Below are 24,130 nucleotides of genomic sequence, written 5' to 3' on the forward strand. Positions count from 1 at the left end.
TCACTGTCTATATTCTAAAAAAACCCATGACTTAAAAGATACTCAACTTCAATTATGAGTTTTGACTTGATTTGTAAGTCAGCACTCCACAATAATTTTTAAGTACTGTAAAAGTTTGATAGGTGGGAAAAAGCAAAACTAACTCTCAGTCACCCTGTAACCCCAGGATCCCCCTTCTCCCTTGCTTAGGGGAAAGATGAAGTGGCAGGAAAGGGAGCTGCAAGGAAAGCTTCAAGCACTGAACACCTGCAGACACACCATTTCAGTCCCAAGAGTCAGTGTTGCCCTTCTGCAGTTGCCCTGTGAGACTTACTGTGGGGTAGGGGTGTGAGCAGAAGACTGTGTATTTCCGAATGATGCCGTTCAGCTTCAGGGGAGGGAGCCAGGAGACAAAGACAGTGGAGGCTGAAGCCGCAGCTGCTTTAACACCAGCGGGAGGACCTGGAACTAGAAAAACAAAAAATGTTAGAATGGCCCAAGGCAAGCACTCAGTCATCCTAGTCTGAATGAGGAGTAAAAAGGAAAAAGGGAATGTGCTGCTTTGGTAACCATGCCCCTGTAGACCAAGGAGGAACCAATCTCTGTGCTGCCCACGCCAAGGGAGAGGGTTTGGAGGGCTTTAATCCCTAAAAGGGGAAAGGCTCTGCTTCAGAGGGCCCAGAAGCAGAAGCAGCCTCTGATGGTTAGAATTTTGTGAAGTATCAGTCCCAGCCTGAATCAGCTGTGGTCAGTGAAATTGCCAAACAATATGTCATTATAAATTGTCAATGTTGAAGACATAACTGTATTCACTGTACATTATTCACTGTACATTATTCACTGTATAAATACACGTGAACAGTTAATGGACATACACAGTAAAGCTGTGGATTTAATGAAGTGGAGAGCAAATGAGATGTAGTACTATGCAGTTAGCACTGCTTGACGTGACCCAGGTCTAGCTAGTGGCGTGATGTGTGAGCAGATATATGGCCACACAGTATCCTGATCCCCAGCCTTTCCCTCAGCAGCTCGGACAACTATCTGGCACTGCAGTATGTGAACACGTATCCATTTCTCTAATTATGGCAGCTATCTATAAAAGCTATTGAAAACTGAGAAAAGAGAGAAAGAAAAAATAAATCCTCTCTAAAACCACATGGAAAACACTTCAGCTAGGAAATGGTAACAACTTGGTACATAATCTTAACTATATTTCTTAGCATGCTTGTATTTTGATAAAGGCTTTTATTTCATGAGCATATGTTATTTTTAAAATACACACTACACTGTAAAATGTTCTCCAACCTTGGAAGCACTCTTATACTAATGTAAAAAAAATCATGCATTCTAGAATATCAGGTTATACATCCGCTTGTCCTTAAACAAAATAGGGCTACATTTAACACCAGAATAAATTGTTACAAAGTTTCCTGAAGAAAAACCTTTTGTTAACGGGAAAAGAATATAAAATATTTTAAAAACATAAAAATAAATAACTTGAAATCTATTTTATATATTCTTCATGTGGAGAATATTCATATTAAATTATTAAAATAAATAAGTTGTATTGAAAATTACTACATATGGTTTTAAAGGTGAAATGAAACATTTGATGGATTCTGTTCTCTGCAGAAATTTTGATTCACAAGGAATTTCATGTTTTTCTCTAATTTCAAACAAAACAATCAAAATGTTAGAATTTCCAGTAATATGACAGTTCCAGAGCTTGATCACCTTTCTTTGCTTTCACAGAAAAGAGGTATGGTGTAATACAGATGGAAAAAAACCCTTGTTCAGCAAGCTAATCTTCACAGGTGGATCCTTTGTCTTGGTTCCATCTCATCTAAATAAGTAGACATTATGGTGGTACAGAACTTTGCCTATAAAGAGAAGCCAGACAGCCTAAGTTCTAAATTTGCTTAGCTTTGTGGCTAGCTACTTCAGGTTGTAAAAAAAGTATCAGGAGAATTTCAACTTTGTATCTGTTCAGGAACAACTGGAAGATCCCAGAATCACAGAATCACAGAATATTAGGAGTTGGAAGGGACCTCAAAAGATCATATAGTCCAACCCTCCTGCCAGAGCAGGATCACTTAGACTAGGTCACACAGGAACGTGTCCAGGTGGGTTTTGAATGTCTCCAGAGAAGGAGACTCCACAACCTCTCTGGGCAGTCTGTTTCAGTGCTCTGTCACCCTTACAGTAAAAGCGTGAAAGAGTGAGGTGAAAGGGTGAAAGTAAAAGAACCCTTATGTTCAGGTTGAACCTCCTATGCTCCAGCTCTCACCCATTGCCCCTTGTCCTATCATTTGACATCACAGAGAAGAGCCTGGCTCCTTCCTCCTGACACTCGCCCTTTACAAATTTATAAACATTAATGAGTTCACCCCTCAGTCTCCTTTTCTCCAAGCTAAAGAGATCCAGCTCCCTCAGCCGCTCCTCATAAGGGAGATGCTCCACTCCCTCAATCATCTTTGTGGCTCTGCGCTGGACTCTTTCAAGCAATTCCCTGTCCTTCTTGAACTGAGGGGCCCAGAACTGAACACAATATTCCAAATGTGGTCTCACCAAAATGTAAGAAAACTGACAGATAGGCACCAACTGGTGCAACATTTCTGAATATACATTTTCTATTTATAGTGTGTTGAGAAAGCTAATAAGGCATCAGGTTAGAATGTCGTGATTATAATTGCATGCAAACCCAGCCCCTTGCTGCAGAGGGGCTAATTCAGTTAACGGTTCTATCCAATGCAAAGTCAATATTGATGCTTGACAGCATTCAACTTGTTATTTATACCCAGCTCATTAGAAATGCTATTTGCTCCTGCTGCTGAAGAGTGAAAGCTAGCTCTCCAGGGTAATTACTTAACCCATGGGAGGATCTCTTTACAGTTAGTAATGTTTTCTGGAAGTCACTGCAAATAGATGTATGAGGTTAAACTAATTTATTGTTAAATTAGGGTGCGATCTATAGGGACAGGTTCTGACGGTAATTGGTCATGGCTGTCAACTGTTGAGGGATTAACTCAGAATTCATCTAGCATTTTCCAGTCAATGGACATATGTGGAAAACATTACTTGTCTTTGGACTGCTGTATTATTGTCTGGTATACAGACCAGCAGAAAGAGGGACTAGAGCGTCAGGAAGACATATAGTCAAATTTCTGAAGCTTTTTTAATTCAAGGACTCCTCCACTTCATCACAGAGGGGTTGGAATCAAGCAACAGTTTTTGCAGTGGTGCCAAAGTTATTCTGAATCTTCATTTTTTACTTCTCTTTTTGTTAGATTATCTTTGTTAGCTGAGTTGTGCATGTAGAAATGACTGTGTGTGGGGAAATGCTTACATTTCCTTAGCAAGAATTCTGCAAACTGTGATCTGATGCCTTACAGACCACCTCTGTCCTCTGTCCAGAGGGTAAAGTAATTGTTAAAACTCATTCTCTGGACCTAAACAAGATTATTATGAGTTAGCTGAGCACTGACTGAAACATCTGTTACTAAACATGGGTTTCTTGAGTATCTGAAGTTGTGGTGGGGGAAATAGAGTGCCTGCCTTCTCTTGAAGAGGAAAGATCCCAGTCTTGCTATGCTAACTTCAAGTATTTTCTCTCATTGCCATTGCCACATTGCCTAGCTGTACTAGCTTCAGTCATTATGAGACAGCAGTACTGGGAAACCTGGGCTGTTTTACGGAATTCTTCCCAGGTCTCTATTTAGCACACTGATTCCCACAGATCACAGCAAAGACAAGATAAATGTGCACAATATCATAGCTTCTTTTTAATGTGGTCATGAGGGGTAAAATAATGGTAAGAAGCTGGCGGAAAACAAGGACTGAGCAAAGAGAAGCTGAAGACTGTTTCTAGACAACTTTGCAACCTTACAGGGAGCAGATTTGGCAAATTTAAGATCAAAGATGGCCTCATTCTTCAGCTAGCAAGGCTTTGAAAGACACAGAAATAGCATGCTGCTTTCATGTGGAGGAGAATGCTTTGTATTCTTGACAGTGCAAGTGAAATGCTAACGCAGAGAAGGCAATTATACTGATACGACTAGTCCGGGAAACAGCATTTAGATGTGCTGGCTAATGGGGAGGAGCTCCAGAAATTTTCTCATTCCTTTTTTCATAAGCAGAGAGATTATCACCATTTTTCTTCACAGTACTGAACAGCAGGGAGGCAAATGCACAGAATGCAGTGCATTTAAGAGTGATATCACCAATATATCAGAAAACTGAACCCTGCTCCCTAACAGGTTTTTAATTCTGCACAACACAAGACTACTCTATTGACTGTTACATTTATGAAAAAGAAAACAAAATGAAATCCTGAGTGCTGCTGGTAGTGCTTTTGTTCATGTAGATATCTCACCTGCAGTGTAGACCTAGGCTAGTCAAAATATATTCACATGTTTTGTCCACCCCTCATTCACTCTGAACTGGCACCATAATTATCACACCATTTATATCAAATCCTGCCAGTTTCACAAGGGGAACATTTATTGTTCTGTACCCTCTTTGTTAGTCAATCAGATAAGATTGGAGATCCCTGACAACAGAAAAAAAACACATTAAAGGATCACCTTTCCATCATAGCACCCAGGTGATGAACTGCACAGCCATCCCCATCACCTGAATGAGCCCAAGCAGAGCTCTGCTCCAAAGAGTACCAATGTGCACTTGGTTGGATTTATGCTTGTTTATTTTAGAATAAATATAAAGCTTTATCAGATGCTATCTGTTCATCCATCTCTCACACCAACCTTCAGGAATCTTGGTGTCCAGAGAGAGAAAGGAGAGAAGGAAAATCTGTCTGGATTCAGGCAAAGTCTTACAATGAGGCTGGCAAAGGGGTTTAATGTGATTCGTCCTTTCTCCTTGCAGTTAGTCCCTGCTGCTCCCTGGCTGCAGCTTTCGCCTTGCTCTGAATGCAGACCTCACTGGCAGAGAGAAGCTGGAAGGACAGCACTGCTGCACTGAGCAGACTTCTGTGATAGGAAAACAGCTCTCCGTGCATGAGAATGCATTTTCTCAAAAGAAACTGATACAAGAGAGAAGCATGCATCCTTCTGCATCACAGAAACCCCAGAAGTAACCTCTGCCAGGCACTTGATAAAAAGCCAAATTGCCAGTTGCAGGAAGAGTGTCCTCCGCTGGCCTGTTCTGCCCAAGGTCAGAGGCACTGCTGCTAGCCAAGGTGCTGCATCACATGTCAGGCATTTACGGGGAGCAAATTCATTGTCTCAACCACAGCTTCCTCATATTGCATTTGCAGCACAGAAACAGAGAGGGAATTTGTCAAGCTTTCATTGCCACAAAGTGGAGTAGCTTTCGAAACTGTATCTTGAACACAGTGAAGAAAAGAATTTGAAGAACTACTGTAATTTTTAATGATTTTGCAAATTAAATCATCAGCTAAAGAGGACAATTGGCTTATTAGAAACTGTAAAGTGGAAAGGGTAGGGGACAAAACCACAATGAATTCTTAAAAATTGGGCATTTCTGCTTGGTTTCTTTTTCTGCCAGGAGGAACTTCAAGAAGAGCAGTTTCTTTTTCTGTAGCATAATGTGGGAAAAAAAAGCTAGGCAAAACCCATAAATATGATCACATTGAAAGGAAAGCTCATTTTGTATTATTTGCTAGAGCTGTTCCCATTTCCTAAGCTGATCAGCAGCAGCGTCTGACCTCTGGTGTCTAAATTCAGTATCAAACATTGCCAGAAATTGAAGCTTCAACTCATTTCATCCAGACTGACTGCTCTACTCCCTGGGTTGCTCTTATTTTGCCACATGGGAGATTTCAAAGAAATTTTGGCTGATGTCTTTAAGCTGAACACCAATGGAGAAGTCACAGGAGGCCATGAGCTGCCTTTCAACAGCAGCAATGTAGCACACTGCACCATTGATTTTACAAAGAAAAGTTTCCCCAAGTGTAAAATAAATGAAAAATGAAAAATAGATTAATGATGTAATATGGCCTCATAGCAATAATGATGGGGAGAACTTGGCAGCCACTTAAAAATATCTTAGAGTCACCGATTTTATTAGAGGAGGTTGGAATATCTTGTATCATAATTTTAACCAGAGAAGGTCTAGGAGCACAGATATAAGGTTTCCAGATCTAAGCTCTGTTAAGATGACAATTATTTGTATTTCACACTTTGACAGAATGTTCAAACTAACTTTAGAGCAGGATTTTTTTTAGGTGCACTGAAATTAGGCCTACCAAATAAACCTGTTTGATGCATACAGTTTGACAATATGAATGCTCCTTTCCCATTTAACTTCCACAGCCTTAAGGACTATGTTTTTGGCTTGTGTTTAATTGCAACCCTTTAAGTATGTATTCTACTCTAAACCTTTACTACCTTGAAGAAGAAGTTGTGAAGCTGAAGCAAAACATGAAATCACTGTATTTCCTGGAAATGCCTTTCAGTTTAGTTTTCTGGACAAAAGATTTAATGAGTGGAACCACTGCAAGGCATCAGGAAACATCTGAAAAAGTTAGTCACTTTGCCTCAAGGTAAATTATTGCTGAACTGCCAGGAGGATTAAAGATGAGATATGAACCTTTGCACAGCAGTCAAACATGGTCAGAGCCTACATGCTTCCCAAACCTCAGTGTCTGCCTGATCTCATAAAGAAAGCAAAAGAGCCACCAAGAATTAGGGAGAAGCAGACTAGGAAGAAATGAGTTAAGGAAGAAAACAACCAAACAAACACCAAAATATTTGAGGCCTCCAAAGTCTCAGAACTGTTGCAAACTGGAGACAGGTCACAGGAGATGGACAGGAGTGTGTGTTAGTAGGTGGGAGCAATGTGTACAGCAACCCTTCAGGTAGGAAACACTGTCATCAAGCAGCAAGTTATCCATTGCTTTCCCTGCCCAGCAGCAAAAGAGATTGCATTAGGGTGGATCCTTAACTGATACAGAATATTTAGGGAGGCTATGGAGTCCTCATGACTGCAAATTTTGGAGAAAAGGTTAGTGAATATCAGCAGTGGCTCAGATGTATCTGCTCCTCTTTATAGTAGAGGAATAGTCCTGGTGAGGTGTCAGCAACCTTTCAGGATCAGTACTCCATTTTTTTATTCTCTGCAGTGAGAGACAGAGGTAAGGCTGGCACCACTTCTGCCATCTGATCAATCCCAAAAGTTGAAGGAACCTCCCACAGACAGGATTCTATCTGCATTCAGGCAAGTTTTGGTAGATTGCAGCTTTCATCAAGTTTTTAACTCAACAGAAACCAGTGCATGGTATTCCCAAACAGCAATTATGACTTCTCTGGTGAATGTGCCATAAAGTGTTGACCCAGGAGCCAGGAACTGTCTCTACAGGTTGAATTTTCAGGGGTTTCTGGAAGAATGCTCCTTATTGTCTGTCAACATTGGACAGGTTGGCCAGTTCAGCACATAAGGCAGCAGCCTGCCGTGTTGCTCAAAGGCATAGACCAACAAGCACATTATTGCTGTCCTCAGGGGTGCTCTGACATGAACTATATCTCCCCAAGACCAGCCTGTTCCTGAGCACCTGGAGCAGTGTGGGATGATCCCTCTGTCTGCTGATGGCTTAAGTCCCAGTCCCAAAGGTCTGGGGTAAGAGCTTTTGTGTTCAGAGAGTATTCAGGGAAAAGTTGCCATGCTGGGATCTACTTGACAAAAAGTAACTTAAAAATGCAGGAAGTGATCTTACTGTTCCCTTATTTTTTAGATCTTTTTTTTTGAAGTAAAACCATCTACTAGGTGTCTCAAGAGCATCCAACTCAGGACTTAGGTGATTCAAAGTAGTTATTAAAGGACTTTAGGGTGACATCAGAATGACCTAACATTCAGTGTTTAAGACATGCAAATCTGTAGCTGACCAAATTGTCCTTGGCAGTTTCAGAATAGGTTCAGTTAAAACTTAAGACGGCTTTAAACAGAGCCATTATTGCAAGCTGATGCAGGCGATACCTGTATCTAGCAAGTCCAGGAAGTAGACCTACAATAAACAACATTGCTATATGACTAAATTTCCTCACATTTCTCATCTATAAGACATTCACCTGCTTTTTTTTGCTGTTAATTCAGCTTTGATCAAAGTAATGGAAAGTAGTAAGCACATGAAAATAGAGCAAGGAACGAATTACTCATTTGATAATGTAAGAGAAAATTTCATAAGTTTAGTTTTCATTTATACTGCATCCCCTGGATACAACTACAGTTGGAGCCAAGTGAATTTACAATGTATGTAAATTTTAGAATGAGTCCTTCAATATTTTATTTGAAAAAATTAATAATATTTATGAAGTAATTTTTGTTTTAATTGGCAAAAAAGCACCAAACTTTAATCAAGTCAGTTCCTCTACTGAACCTACTTTCTTGGCACTTTTGTAAATCTCATTACAAATCAAAAAATTGACAAATATATTCATATTCTCTTGAATGATCAGTAAACCAGGTGAGTAATAAAGAAAAATCCACTGACTAGTTTCCTTGAAAAATATTGTGTAATTCACAGGACCATTAACCAATTAAGCATTATTGCTTATTTATAATTATTTTATTTTATATAATTATATTGCTTATAATTAACATCATTGCTAGGATTGTGTGAATTTTTACTTCTGTCAAAAAATTCTTGATCTAGATTTTCAAAAGTGTTTAGGGATCTAAAGATATATTTGAGCATCTCATGGTTTTTCAGGACATTAAACAGGTTAGGGACAAAACTCCAGCTGAATTTGAAATACTAGTCCTTGAAAAGTAGATCAGTATGTAGCACCCTACTTAGGCAACCTGAACTGATTTCCATAGCTAAAATTACAAGAAAGTGATTATGAAATCTTATGTGTGTGTGTGTGATTAAAGTTTATTAAATGTTCAACATTAGGACATAAATTTTCCATGCTTTCGTCTATGAACAAAGGCACAAGATTTTTGTTCTTCATTTTGCTTTTGAGGGAAAAAGTGTTTGAAGGAAATTTTTTTATACTGGAAAAAATCTTGTTAGAAGCATATAATAGTCTTTCCTTCTTTCCCCATTTTCAATTACTTTAAAAGAATACCTCAAAAACTTTTGAAATTCTCAAACAAGATCCTGAAATATTTGAAAACAAAAGTGGAAACAAACTCATTAGTGTTATCTACAGACTTCTGGCTCACTTGAACCGGAGTCTCAGATTATTTTCAAAGCTGCAGGTGCACGCTCCTCTCTGTGTGCTTCTAACTCAAGACCACCAGACACTAATCTCACTCTGCATGTTTGTGTACGATATTTGCACTGTTTTGAAAGCCTGAGACATTCAAACATCTTGTTGAAGTAGAAATAGAAATTGTTTTAATCCTTACCATCTTCTTTGGTGCGGGTGAAAATTTGTTCACTTCTCACACCATCTCCAGCTCGTGTAAAAGCCAACACCTGAATGCTGTAGTTGGTGTATTTTTCCAGGCCATCAAGCTCTAGGGACGGCTGTGTAGTAGTGACGTTCTTTATCTCTCCTAGCTCTATAGAATAAAAGGAAATGGAGTTATTGCCAAGTTCAGTCTTCTCCCAGCTACTGATACCTACCATGGATATCTTGGGGATTAAATAGTGCACCAGAGAAGTGATGTTTCATTATTGTAAAATAGCAGTGAATGATAATAAAACAAAATAAATTCCTTTGTGGCCTGGCTTTCTACCGTTCAAAGCAGATCCAGTTTTCATTTTCAAACTTTTTTTTTGCAATTTTTTAAAATACAGGGCCAAGAATTTTAAATTTTTACAAGTAATAAGATTTTTCATAAAGGATAGATAACAAGAAGAGATTATTACAAAACATTCCCCAAGACAAAATCTAGAAAGTTATCTTCATAAAGATTTTCTAGTTTTGAGAAGACGGTTTCTCATAAGGAAAAAAAAAACAAACAACAAACCACCAAAAAAGGCCCTGTTATTTTGAAATATGTAGCAAGTGCTGCTGCAAAGCACTTGATGGCAGTAATACCAGCTAACAATAGATTTAAACACAGTAAAACCAGATTTACTTGCAGAGAGATGATGCACTTCATATGAATCTTTTCTGCAACAAGCAAAGAAGTACAACCCATATGGCAAGAAAAATAAAAAGCTTTACACATATTTAGGGCAGAAAATAAAGCTGAAAAAAAATGAAGAAAATCCAGTTTTAAGCACTGTATGAACATCATCTTTTTTTCATCCTGTTGTAGGACACAATGTAGGAGCTTAGATGTGCACTGATAATATTCACATAGGATCTGAACCAAAGACTACAGGCATCACCAAAAACATTTAGTTTTATATCAGTCATGTCTACATTTTTATTTATCCTTCTCATAGATTTTTTTTATCTTTCTTTTTAAATGTACAAAGGAATTGGTGGTTTATTTCCAAATATTTTTTACTCTGGCATTACCAGCAGTAAAAGTGGGCCTCTGGGTTACATTTCTACTCTGAGTTCCCCTTGCCACACTAACAGAGGCCAGGATTTATAAGATAGTTGTATATTAGAGTGAACTATGATCCTGATGGATGAATGCAAAGGGAAGGAGACAGCTCATTGCCTTAGAGCTGTGAAAATTCAGCAGGGCAGATAGCAATAAGGTCATGTGCATCTCAAACCCACTAGTATTTAATTTACAAGGAAAGACCATATGTAGAATTATCATCATGTGAAAAATTGCAGATTAGTAAGGTATCTCATTTCTTCTTTGATCATTTCACTCATTCTGTGCTGAGAAGTCTATTCCCCTAGGAATTATGTTAAGAGTACGAATTGTAAGCACAACAGAAGTGGCTGGCATGAAAATAACAAGCCTTTTCCAAAAATGTATCCTCCTTTTGCCTTCAGCTATGGAGATGAAAGACATCCTGTCAAAAAATAAGAAATAAACTCTCAAGAAGGCAACTAGATAAGCAAACAGATAATCAACCAAATTAAATAAAATACAGGATTGGGCAGGTATGTTCTAGGTACTTATCATAATTCTTTATAAAAGAAACCTGCTGGACTTTGTAACTGAGATGAAACTTGCTCAGGTCACTTTGAGTACTTTGGCAGGTCTATGGAGTGTTCCAAACCCACAGTGGAAGCCTTTCCTGAGGTCCCCTCCAGTCAGCTTTGCCATGCCTGCTATCCTGTCAAAGCCCTACAGAAAATGGCTTCTTTCATCAATACATGGGACTATCTTTAAGCCAAAGAGAAAAGCAGAGAGTAAAGGCCTACACGTGACTTTTTACTTGGTAATAACTTTATTTCTCTCACCTCCGTCCAAGAGATTGGCCCAGTAGATAACCCTGAATCCTTGCAGAATCCCATTCAAGGTTTCTTTCGCCAACGTTGACCATGAGATAGAGATTGTTTCTGGTGATGTGGCGGTGGCTTGCACATTCCCTGGAGGGCAACTGGGCACTAGAGTAAGATAGTCACCATTTTTAACTCAATGAATACAACTCAGTGTTTACCCCTCAGCTACACTTTCAGTTTTCATTGCTATCTCACCACTTGTTATTTAATTAGCAGTTACACGCTGTTAACAATGTGGAACCTTTAGTCTTGCTAGGCTCCACATCTTTCTGCAAGTGCAGCTGATTTCCCTTTGATATACTGCTTCCTCACTTGCTGACCAGTCTTTTAGTAGGTTTTTCATTGCTTCTTTTGAAAGAGAAATGTGTTCTAATGCTGAAATATATGGAATATTCTGTAAGCAGTTTAAATATTTTTTTTAAAGTTTGCAGCCAAATTGCCATAGTTTTCACTCTTAAATTGTGTGTGGTGGGACAAAAGTGGGAACTTCTTGAAAAGATATTGAAAAAATTTTCATAAAATATTTTCACTGACATTTAGAACAATTGGAATAATTCAGCCAAATCTAATGAATTTTCTGTTGGCCATTTACTGTCAAAGCAATACAGCAGTATGAGAATTTGGCACTGCTTTTAAAGCTCATGGCATCTTTAATTCAGAGAGGGACCTAAAATTGAGTAACAACCAAAAAATGTTGCCAGGAAAAGTAAGCATGCCAGATTCTGAAGAAAAAAACCTATTTACTATAATATAAATTACAAGCATGTGTGAGTGCACTGCCTTCTGAGTTCTTGCAGTGATCTGTCTAGGCCTAGAAACATTTAAAGTAAATTAAAAACACCAGTCTTCCATGAAGTATATGTCTCAAAAGCTGTAGCTCTTGAGAATTTCAGATGTGTGCTACTCCATTTCCCCCACATAAAAGGTTAGATTCCTAGTTGGCACTGGCTTCAGTACACTGATGCAAATTTACGGTAGCTAAAAATCTGACCTACGCACTATTCTTCAGGATTATTATTTGCTTTCATGCTCCTCTAAAATATTTGGCCTTCTTTTGAATGTGGAATAATACTTTTTTTTTCCCACTAGAGGACTCCCTCTCATTGTTTGAGAAGTGCTTTTTATGCAGTCTGAGAAAAAGAAAAATGTAAATTGTTCCTTGGATTAGACAGGTTAATTTTTTTCTGAAATAGCAATGATTTTTCTCTCATTAGTTTGGACATTCTTGAAAAATATCACACATCTCTCTTTAGGCTGACAAAATAAGGTATTGTGCAGTACAACAGCTCTAGGTTTCACAGCAGATTAATTTAAAAACAAAGCCAACAAAATTAACAGTATCACTTCACCTTTCAGTTTTACTTCTTAGCATCTCAAAACTATGATGGTAGCACTTTGAATCTATGGGATCACAAAATTTGCAAATATGTGAACATCAGAGCGACAGGCTTCTTAATGAAAGCTATGGTCCTAATCAATATAATTCATAGCAGGATTTATCACATTAGTAGGTTTATATTTATTTCCCTTGATGATTCTACAACTCTTGCAATGAAAATTACATGCTTATTGGCCAGTCTTCCCATCCAGTTGTCTACTACACCTGACACCTGTGAAGTCTGGTCTTCTGTTATCCCCACTAGAATAATAACTAATCAAGCAATACATGTAACAAGGTAAAAAGAAATAAAGAAATACTACTATGTCCCATGATAGCTGTTTGCCAAGGACCTACCATCCTCAAGAGTAGTGGTGATGATTTCCTGAGAAGAAGGTCCTATTCCAGCCCGGTTGCAAGCCTGGACTACCATGCCATATTGGGTGAACTTTTTCAGGTTATTCAGCGTATAAACTTCACTGTCCCCAGTGGTATCAATACTGATGATATTGAACTGGAAATTTCCCCCTGCACTGTACTCCCGATAACCTATCTGGTATCCACGAATAATTCCATTTTGCAAGTGCTTCTTTGGAGCCTAAACAGAATATGAAAGATTACACATTAAGTACATGTCTCCAAACTCGTTCCCCTTAAAATTTTTGAAATATACATGAAATTGACATTTTTTTCCCTACCAAATGCAACTCTATTTCTAAGTAACAATTAAAACATACTCCTTGCACATGAAACAGTAACATTTTACCATGAGATATAAATTTTAGGTGCATTTTGTTCTAATTTGTGCATTTTTGTGCTAAAAGAAACACCTTTGAGTGGTTTATACACAGAAAAACCTTATAAGGAGATATTCTAGAGTAATAATTTGAATTTATAATGTTCTGTTCTCTTATCAGGTGAATCAATCAAAGTTGAGTTGATAAGGGTATATTTGCATTACAGGCCTACCGTTCACTACTAATTGTGTTTTTGCCAGAAGCCTCTATCATTCACTTGCTAAATCTTTAGTAAGGCATTTATTGATCTGTTGAAGGCAGCCATATAAGTTTATTCAGCTAGATCCATTAGGAAAATTTTACGCTGTGCTTTGAAATATGCTTCTGTTCATTCAGTGTGTAGTGTGGAGAGATGATTAGATAATGAGTGCTGAAGTCAATAATGAATTGGAAAGCAGGGATTTGCATACTGAATAGCTACTAAAAAAAAGGTGTACAATATCTGGCATTGAAGAATATGGACAGTAAAAAATTGTTGGCCATAATTATATACCATATTTCTCCGTCACAGTGCAAAATTCCCTGTACCTGACTAGTGGAAATAATTTCTGTACTCTGCAACAGAAAATGTAGTATAGAGTAAAACAAGGATTGTCAACCTAGGGAAAAAGCCTATTATTGACAGAAATACCTATTAAAATACCATTAAAATTCCATACTGGACTAATTTCAATATGTTAATATGTTTCTGTCTGATTTCCTATGTGTATGAGGTATAATAAGTATAAACATTATAAAGCACAGTTTATAATCTATGGACAAAAAGCTATTTCAAATCCTCCAAACCTCTTTTAAATTCCCACCAGATGCCCACGAGCTCATCCATTCCACTGACCCATAAAAGATGCCTTTGTGACGCAGTTTATCGGCAATGAGTTAAACTGGCACAAGCAGCAATTTCTGTTGTTACTGTATAGCACTAAATCTACCGAGGAACACGTTCTCAAGAGGAATACTTTTTTGTGGCACAGAACCAGTGAGTTTATAGTCAACTGGACTGAAGTCTCACTGGAGCCAATAAAACCAGCACAGGATTTGCCTTTCATCCACTACCAGCACGTCATTGCTGTGTAAAAAAACAGCAACCTCTCTGTATTTTAGATGTTGTCACTGGATGGATCTGACTGACTGAATTATCTATTCAGATGGTTTATTTTTTTTCTCCCTCCTGCCTTCAGAAACAGAAACAAAATATGAAGCAAGGATATAATTTCCACTGTACTACTTTAGCTCCTCTGACACCAATAAGTTCTCTGCAAGCGCAATCCTGTCTGTTCACATGTAGAACACAGAATTAGGAGATACGGGTCTTGTGCACCTTGTAAGGTACACTGCAGTGATTAGAACTGTCTTTTTGAAATCTAAGAGCATAATTGTTTCCTGTTTGAATATTTCTGTCTTCTGTTGTCAAAAGATCTTTAGAAACATGTAGGTCTTTATTATCAAGACACTTCGTTTGCAGGTGTGTTACCTATTCTGAACAACTGAATGGCTTCATGATCTTTAAAGGATTGCAAAAAGTATTTTTTTTAACTGGATTTAAAAACCCTTTTGATTTGGGTGGAAACTAAATCCAGATTGTATGTTTGTTTCTTTGAGATCCAGATACGTTCATAAGATAAAGTTATTTCATTCCATCTGAGAAGAAAATAACTTCAACACATTTAAATAATTAAATATTTCAGTGGTGAATTGTTTCATTATTTGAATGATTTCAAATTCTGTTACTAGCCATAGAATTTTGCATAGCTAATACATTTTTATAGGCATTGTCAGTGTTGATGAGAAGCGGTGAAAAGACTGAACTAACATAATCTAAACATCTCAAATTGACTAAATGACAAACAGTTTGGACATAACAGCAGACAACTCAATAAGTGTTATGCAGGGAGGAATGCTTTCAGACAACGTTGCAGGTCACTGTCTCTTTTCTGAACGTGTATCAGTCTGGAGGCACCAGTTTAATCATGCCAGGACATCACTTCTCTCCACCAGTGCTGGATTCCATCACAGCTTGGAAAATCCTCAGCAGCCAGTGTAGAGATTTCTTGTCTCAGACATTAACATGCACACTGTTGCACTTCTCAAGATCTAAAGCATCTCCTAGTTAAAGCCTGCAACTGGAACATTTTCATGAGTTACCACAGGTGGCTTTTGAACAGAAGTTGTTGCACAAACACACATCACACACTGAAATCACAAGCAACATCCATAAAACACAGGTACCACATAATGTAGTGCTTTTATCATTTTGTGAATGGCACGCACTGCCTACTGCTACAGAAGCACACTGAGATGCTGTGTGGATGTACACTATATACTGTAAGGTATGTACACTATATACTGTAAGGTATGTACTGTATATCAAGAAAAAGTGAGCATATACCTTGTACAAATAGGTTACACAAGCATGTAGCGCATATATTGGAACATATATATCATAGTGTGAACCGAATGGAACATAATGATAAAACTGAATCATACATTTACTATGCATTCAAATGTTCTCAGAGCAGAACTATAGCCAGAATAGCCTCTTCATTGTGAATTCTGCAATTATATACTTTCTCATTTTGAATTGGAATAAAATGACAAATTTTACAGTTTTAATGACACATCTTTATGATTATTTCAGGTCAAGAGAACTTTTTCTTTAAATGAAATATTAACTTTTTTTTTTCACTTTGAAACATCATACAATATAAAACAAGCTCAAAGTCACTTCAGAACAAAGCACTGAAATGTTCTGCTCCACAAAACTTCAAATGCTCCTTGTTAACACTATCTAAATGATTCATTTTGGATTGACTTTTTGCACAAACAAATCATATTTGATACATATGCTTTCTTGTGTATAGGCATATTTCTGGTAGAAATTTCAGTGAAACATTTGTCCATGACTAAGTACTCATAGGGAAAAATTATTGTTAATCTTGTCAGCAGTCATAGAACATTATCAAAAAGTATGTTTCAGTCCATGATCTTACTGCTTATCTCATAAAAGACAATATTTGTAAAATAAGGTATCAATGACTATTGTGAAGCGTGGCATTTTATAGTTGTGTGCATGTGTATATGCATAAAGAGGAGAAGGAATTGTTCCCATGTCTAAATTTAATGGGTTCATTTGCCTTGTAAAGTACTACAAGAAAAAAGAATGAATATTTTCATGCTCTTTTCTAAATGAGAATTCCTGATTAATTCCCATTCTCTCTGCACCGTTTTAAACTATCGAAAAGTGCTGAGTATTATTTAAAAATTCAATCTGAAATCCAATATTCTATGTGGACACATAGAAATGGGATTAAATACATCACAGATCTATAAAACTTTGCTTAGCTAGGATTTTCTAAAAGTGGGCTAAGAGAAACTTTAAAGGGAGATTAATGGCTGTAGCAAGCTGCAGAAATAGAAATTAATACAAATGAAAGATAATTCATGTATTATTCTCTGCTCCTTTTGCTATTATTGACACCATTTGTATCTAAATGAGGTTTGTCAACTTCAAATATAACTGTGGCTCTCATCACAATCTTTTTTATATCCTGTCACCATAGGTTTTCATGGCAAAAGCCACACACGACTCCCAGATAAAAATGACCAGGGTATTACTTGTTTTATTTTCTTCCTTTTTTGCCTCCATGACAATATAGGATTGATCTCATGGAGTATTTAATTTTTCTTAAATATTATATAATGCACAATGCAATGAGTCCCTTCTGCAGAGCAGTGCATCATAGGGATCTACCCAAAAGTGAGGATCCAGCATAAGACTAAACTATAGTATGTCTGTGGGACCATCTTAAAGTACGTTGTTTAGTAATGGACTAAAACTGCTCTGGCTAGAAAAGAACTGCAACAATTCAAGAGAAGTGGATGTCTCACTCCTCATTCGAGACTTCTTAATTAGGGGGACTTCTTGATCAGCTGTTACAAATTGGCATACAGGAAATAATTAACTCCAGCAAATATAGGAGTAGGCAAGAACTAACCTTTCAGGAAGGCAGTTTAGTGACTTCGCTTTTGTAAAGGAACTTTGAGGTCAAGGAAAACAATTAGGTTTCAGCTACATCTGCTTACTGCAGGGGGGTTGGACTAGATGATCTTTACAGGTCCCTTCCAACCCAATACATTCTATGATTCTATGATTCTATACATCTAACATCACACAGAAACTTAGCACCCATCAGATGTGCTAATCTACCAGCAGATAAAGCCATGACTGCAAATCAAGGCAAAGAGTTTTCAAGCTGAGCACACAGGGCCTTGACAGCACAAAGGTCAAATGACCAGAATTTCAGTGAAGTGTCAGTGGACCTTTTGATGTCCATCCTTTCACAAGCAGACTGCCAGAGCTTCTGCTGCTTGCAGAAAAGCACCTCATGGGATCTTGTGGCATGATGGGGCCATGGGCTACCTCTTGCTAGAGCTACCAGCATCTTCCTAGCACTTTGGCTAGAGGACATGCCACCAGGAGCAGCTCACTGCTACACTGACTCTTGTGCCGCTTGACCATGTCAGATGCTGCTGGTCATAAATTAAAAGGTTTAACAGATTTAACAGAGACTGGATCTATGGGAATAATATCCTGAAGTTTTATGGGAGACTAGGTATTCACTAGAGACTAGGTGTGCCATCTGGCAGCTCAGTCCACAAAAATCTCTGAATGCCTAGCCAGCATCTGCAGTGTGTGGCCCAAGGTTTACCTGGAGGGGCACAGTTCTGGAAGCATGAACTCACCTTTTCTGGTCTGGATATATGCTGCATGGGTACAAGCAGACATTTCCAAGAGCACAGGTAGCTCACAGCTTAAGCTCATTCCACTTGTGAAAACCATCTCTACGCTCAGCTCATGAGACTTGCTAACGCAATAGAGTATATATGCAATACATAGCTTGTTTCTGTCATTATTTTGTTATATTAGATACTGATCATTACTCCACAAGTATTCACAAATCAAATTCGAAACATGATCTTGAGAATACAATTCCAGCTACTCTTTTGACATGCTTCTACTCCCTAGACAATATCTAGAGATCAAGACACTAATGTGCACCTGAAGTGGCCTAGAAGTACAAATTGAACCTTATTTTAGACAATGTTATTGAAATGTAGGTGTGGAAATTTTTCTATTTTTTCTTGTAGCTTCCTGCACACATCTGCATCTATAAAATTTAATGGCAAATCTTCAGAATCACAAATGGCATCTATAAACTCCAGCAGGGAACCAATGGTGCTATTTTCTCTTGTAGTATTTGAAAATATCCCCCAAAGTGAACTTTAAAAAATCAAACAAAGCCTTTCAATCTGCCTACCCATACATCCATAAAGACAAGGTCATGCATAGAAGCTTAGAGGTTATAGTTGACTATATGCAATGGCAGTCACACTTCTTGAGTGCTTTAAAAAGAAATAACTCATTAACAACCCATCTTATTTCAGTTGTTGAGAGTCACTGTACACTTTGCATTGCTTCAATAGCTATTTCCTTTGCTCTACTGACTGTATGCTGCATTTAAATCCATGCTTCATGTATGCTTTTTGTAAATAGATTGTTATGTTTCACTTCAACCATCAGGAAAGCCTAGTGACTACAAGCCTTTGGGTTTTGGAAACCATTTGATGAAAACCAGCACTGATATAAGTTTAAGATATGGTTAAGATCTAAGAATCAGCACTGCATTTGTGATCTGTGCATAAGAGGTCTGAGACTGCTGCTTTTGAAGCTTAATACTGAAATGTCTCATCAAAACAGAATTTTTAATCCACAATTTTTAAACCACCATTGAACTACTAAAAAATCTTGACAGCTGCCTCTGTATTAGTTGGACATCTCAGTAATTATATCTCCCCCAGCTTTGTACAGATATCACACACTATAGAAACCTATCTTTTCTGGAACCAACTCAAAACTAACACAAGATTGTGCTGGTTATTTATTGTATAAATAAATTAAAAAATAAATAAGCACCCTACAGTTTTTTTCTATAGTTAAGAAGCAGCGGCTCAGTGTTACTATCCTGACTTTCTGGATGGTCCATATCGTGGTGCAAAATACACATTATCCACATTTGCAGGAGTAATTAACATCACTATGAAAATTAATGAGTATGATGCCACCATCCTGCTCCAGCACTTAATACTATATATTTCAGGATCTTAAAGATACAGAATTATCAATACAATTTGGAAACTACCATTAATATTGAGTTTACAGTACTGTAATTAGATAGCTTTATTCTGTCTGTTACAATGTACAAACAGTATATAGCACAAAACCATTTAAAGCATAGTTTAAGTACCTCCGATATTTTACCGAAAGCATTTAAAACATTCTGTGGTTACCAAAACACTGGGCAAAAGCTAGAAACATTAATTGAATCACAAGACATGCCAGATTTTTAAATAATATTAGTTATATATATATTAAATCAGCTGCTCTGATTCATCAATTCTCATGGACTATACTGAGGCACTCTATTGCTTTCTCTGTGCAGACATGCCTTCAGCAAGGGTCCAGCCCAAAGTCCATTGCAATGGGAAAAACCTCCCATTGGCTCCAGTGGTTTGCAGAAATTTTGCCCAAAACCACAGTAAAACTCTGTGAGTGCTCATTTTCCAAGTACATAGCCTTATCTCTGAAATCAGAAGGAAGTAGGAAATGTTATTGTCACTGGTACAGGTAAGTGGCTGCTCCTATTACTCTCCAATGGGAGGTTCTTTCTTTGCATAATACACCAGTCTTAATGGCCAATAACTTTTGCAAAAGTATCTGTAAGGTTTCTCACAAATAAAATAACTGATCCACAGCTGTTATAATACTTCCATCAATGGAATCTCTTTGAATGCACCAAATTACTGTCAGGGTCTGTATTCCTGGCTGTGCATATTTACCTTCCAGGTGACCCTAATGCTTTGTGAAGATATAGGCTCAAGTTGGACATCCTGAGGTGGACCATCAGGAGCTGAAAAGAGAGAAGAGAGATGGATCAACACTGGCATTCACATCACACAGAATTCAGCCCTTTGTATGATATGTCACCAAGTTAACACACCAGCATCATAGAGATTTGGACTGAGTCAATGTCAGTATGGAAAACTGAAGATATGACTTCACGAAACAAAGCCAGAGCGTATTGTCTTCCTGATTCAGACATCATCTCTGACACACAGTGAAACAGAAAACATGCCAAGATATGGCAACCTAACAAATAAGTATGAATAACTGTGACTTTTCTTGTTTAGTGATACGTTCACAATGTTGCTGCTCTCTTGTAAACAGGCAAGACATATTTTCAGCCATCAGAACTCTGGGTGATACAAAGGTAGCAGAAGCCATTTGAAAGCAGATGAGATGGGAGCTCCTCAGCCAGTCTTCACCACGTCACACATTTTCCTGTGAGATCCCCTTTGTTCACTAGAAGCTGAGCATGTTCAGTCAAATATCAAGTGTTTTATACACAAAAACTTGCAAATTTTACCCTCCCCTCCCTCTGCAGTGTAAGTATCCCAGCCTGGAAATCAGGCAAAAATTCACTGTCAGATGGAAAAAGCATGCTGTAGCTCCTGCCTGAGTCAGGAGAAGTTTCGTTTGTTGAGTTTCATTTGCTATTGATATGCTGCCAAGTGTGTGCATGATGCTTTAAAGGCAAATGAAAACAGAAGGCCCTGAGTCTAGGGGAGCCTACTTGTCAGCTGGGCAACTACAAAGCAGACCAAGAATTGGCTGGGATTGAATGGAGAGGTGTGAAGCAAATTGCTTGCTCAGCGAAGTAAATAACTGTAAAAGAAAGATCTGAAGAAACGAATGGAGTAATCTCGAGCTGCTGTAGAGGTTCCTTTGGTGCAGAATATGTCCTCAGTAAAAGGTATTAAATTAAGTTTAATAGCATGACAAAGGAAGTAAAGCAATAAAAAGGGTGAGATGGGGCTGTTAGAGGTGGAGCAGCAGAAAATGACAGCTGCAGTGAAAGGAACCAGAACATTTTTCTTTAACTGATGAAAACAGAGAGACTCAGAATATAGCCTATAATATGTATAAGTTATTAATCATGCCCTATTCTGTGCCATTCTTGACTGTCTCTCATATGGGAAATTGCCGAAGGTTGAAAGAACTTCCTTTCCATTCCCCTTGCATTAATGTATAGGAAGGAGAAGACTAAAAAGTCCACTGGCAAAAATGAAGTCTCTGATTTTTTTTAATCCTGTCCTTGATACTGTACCCCTGCTGACAAACATGAATGTAATTATTCCAGGTACATTATAATGTAGTGGAATTTGAGCAAAGCATTTGATGCTAAAAATGGATCTTAAAACACACTGCTTAAAATATTGTTTTTTCCTTGAAAGACCTCAAATGTTTTTACAGACCCAAGTAGCTAACTGTTTTTGGCATACCATGGTGAAATGTTAAATGAGCAGTCATTTATTTTACGAACAGATAGAGATTGTGACAAAGACATACAGAAGACACAGATATCCCAGCTTCCTCTGTTGACTTTGGTATAGAACAACAGCCATAATGCTTTTGTTTTTCTGAAAAGCATTAGTGCAAGTGTGTACTTACAGTTTATTTCCCAACATAGGAACTAAATATGGTCATATGGAGAGAAAGATATGGTCTGTAAGCTTTGAAATCATGCCATTCTTGACTATCCTTTTGCTATAGAGACCCTTTACAGTTTTCTTTCTAATAGGTAGTGCTGGCCAACTTAGGTCTCTGTAATTTCTAATACACTATCTGTGCCCCCTTGCCAATAGTAGGGTCTGAGTTGTTCAGTTTTTATATTGTCTATCTTGGACATTTATTTTGCTCCCTTCTCATTACCTTTTCTCTCATTCTCTGCACCCATGCTGTTCTCCATTTCCTATTGTAAAAGCAGAGAGCAGAAGTAAACAGTGATCAAAAAATGATGTTCTTGTACATTGCACACCACCTGAAATCAAAACCCAGGAGACAAACATCACATACTCTGCCTAAGCCTGACCTCCTCTCCTCCAATTGTTCCCTAGGTAGATCAGTGACTTTTGAATACAGTTCCACACTGCTGGTCTTTTTCTCCAAATAGACAGCTTCTTAAAAGACAACGACAAAGGGATCAATTATTCTGAAACTTGGTTACAAAGAACTGAACAAAATGTGATGTTAAGGTTCCACCCTGTTCATGGGGAAGCTGCTTTTTATTTCAAGGCCAGCTGCTGATCCTGACAACTTAATTATCAGACAAGAAAAACTCAGCAACTAAGAATTATTCCAAGCATGGGTGAGTAAAAGAGAATAGGAGAGTAGATGCAAGACCCAACTCTCTACTTTGATGTATATGCACAAGGAAGAATAGGCATTTTGCAGATACAAATGATGCTGGCTGAAAGAATGGATAGTCTGTTTTCTCTAGTGATTTCATGTTTTCATTGAGCAAAAGAAGAGAAAAATCCCAATCAAATGATAAATATTTTGCAAACCAACTATTCACTGCTAATAAAGCTGTTCATCAAAGGCTTGTAAATATGTGAATACTCTTCACTGCTTTCCTTCCACTAGGATGAAAAAAACACCTGGTGAAAAAAAGAAATACATCTCATTGTCTCCTGCTCGCCTTGCTTTTCACTGTGAGTCCTTGTGTCTTGTTCTTATTCAAAAAGTCCCTCAGAACCAAACACGTTGTCTTGGGGTATATTTTAACTGTTTTAAATTCACCCCCAGAGAAAATTAGCAGGAATTACACAGTTGTATTCATATAAGCTGAATTGAAATTCTTGCAAAATAAGGGTTTTCACTGCCGGGACACTGTCGCCCATATACTTACATTATGGTGTACCTCTCAAAATCCCCAAAGAAGGAAGCTTTGCTGACTTAGCATAAAGTAACAGGAAAAATAAAATCAGCAAAATAAAAATGTGTTTTCAAATACAAATGAACAAGCTTCTGTCTGTTCAAGACTTTTTAGAGTACTTCCACTCAGTTTCAGTGGGCTAACGGTGTTGAAGATGCTTGGGTTACTCTCAACTATACACCTTCGTACTTTGTATGCAATTGCAGTGTATACTTGGTAGAAGTATTTAGGGTCATTCAGCATTTCCATTCCTTATTGCTGAAACAGAGAGCTGTAGCCCTCTGCTTTTCACCTGCAAGTCTTTTGCACTGTTACATGAAACATGTAGGACTTGGAACGTGATAGCATGCACAAGACTGTGCTGTCCTTAACCATCTGCCACTTCTCCTAGCCCTGAGAAATAAAAATAAGATGGCACTGGAAGGCAGCAATTCAAATTCACAGAAAAGTGGCTCAGCCATCAAAGTGAAAATGCCCTCGGAGCCCTCCTGGTACAGAAACCTGTAGTGATGTAAAGGAATATATGGCAACAAAGAACAGGGGGGTGACACTAACTAATGACAGTCAACTGACTTATACAGTAATCAGAAAACTAAATGGTAGGTAGGGTAGCAGATGAAATGCTAAAGAAAATATTATTAATGTAGATCAATGTACTCAAATGGAGGTAGCTTAAAAGTTACCCCTAATAATACCTGAGCATATAAGGAAAGCCACAAGACCCCCAGGGGAGGAAGCACCACTAAAAGTAGGATGTAGTTGATTGAGTTGCCTGACTGTAGATGTAGGTGTGCCGTTTCCAGTACTCCAGGCAGAAAATCTGGAGCACAATGTCTTCTCTGACCACTAGGT

General features: G+C 37.9%; 1 protein-coding gene across 1 annotated transcript in view; it reads right to left on the reverse strand.

Moving 5' to 3' along the window:
- Nucleotides 1-24,130, reverse strand: part of DSCAM (Down syndrome cell adhesion molecule) — a gene marked incomplete at its 5' end in the record, with an annotated part of 163,232 nt that overhangs the window by 82,327 nt on the left and 56,775 nt on the right. The window contains 5 exons of the mRNA XM_010182256.1: nucleotides 314-447; nucleotides 9,313-9,468; nucleotides 11,229-11,375; nucleotides 13,006-13,246; nucleotides 20,340-20,410. Coding sequence (XP_010180558.1) covers nucleotides 314-447; nucleotides 9,313-9,468; nucleotides 11,229-11,375; nucleotides 13,006-13,246; nucleotides 20,340-20,410 — 749 coding nt within the window. The remainder of the gene's footprint in view (nucleotides 1-313; nucleotides 448-9,312; nucleotides 9,469-11,228; nucleotides 11,376-13,005; nucleotides 13,247-20,339; nucleotides 20,411-24,130) is intronic.

The sequence above is a fragment of the Mesitornis unicolor genome, unplaced genomic scaffold, assembly GCF_000695765.1.
Source record: "Mesitornis unicolor isolate BGI_N332 unplaced genomic scaffold, ASM69576v1 scaffold2924, whole genome shotgun sequence".
Taxonomy (NCBI): Eukaryota; Metazoa; Chordata; class Aves; order Mesitornithiformes; family Mesitornithidae; genus Mesitornis; species Mesitornis unicolor.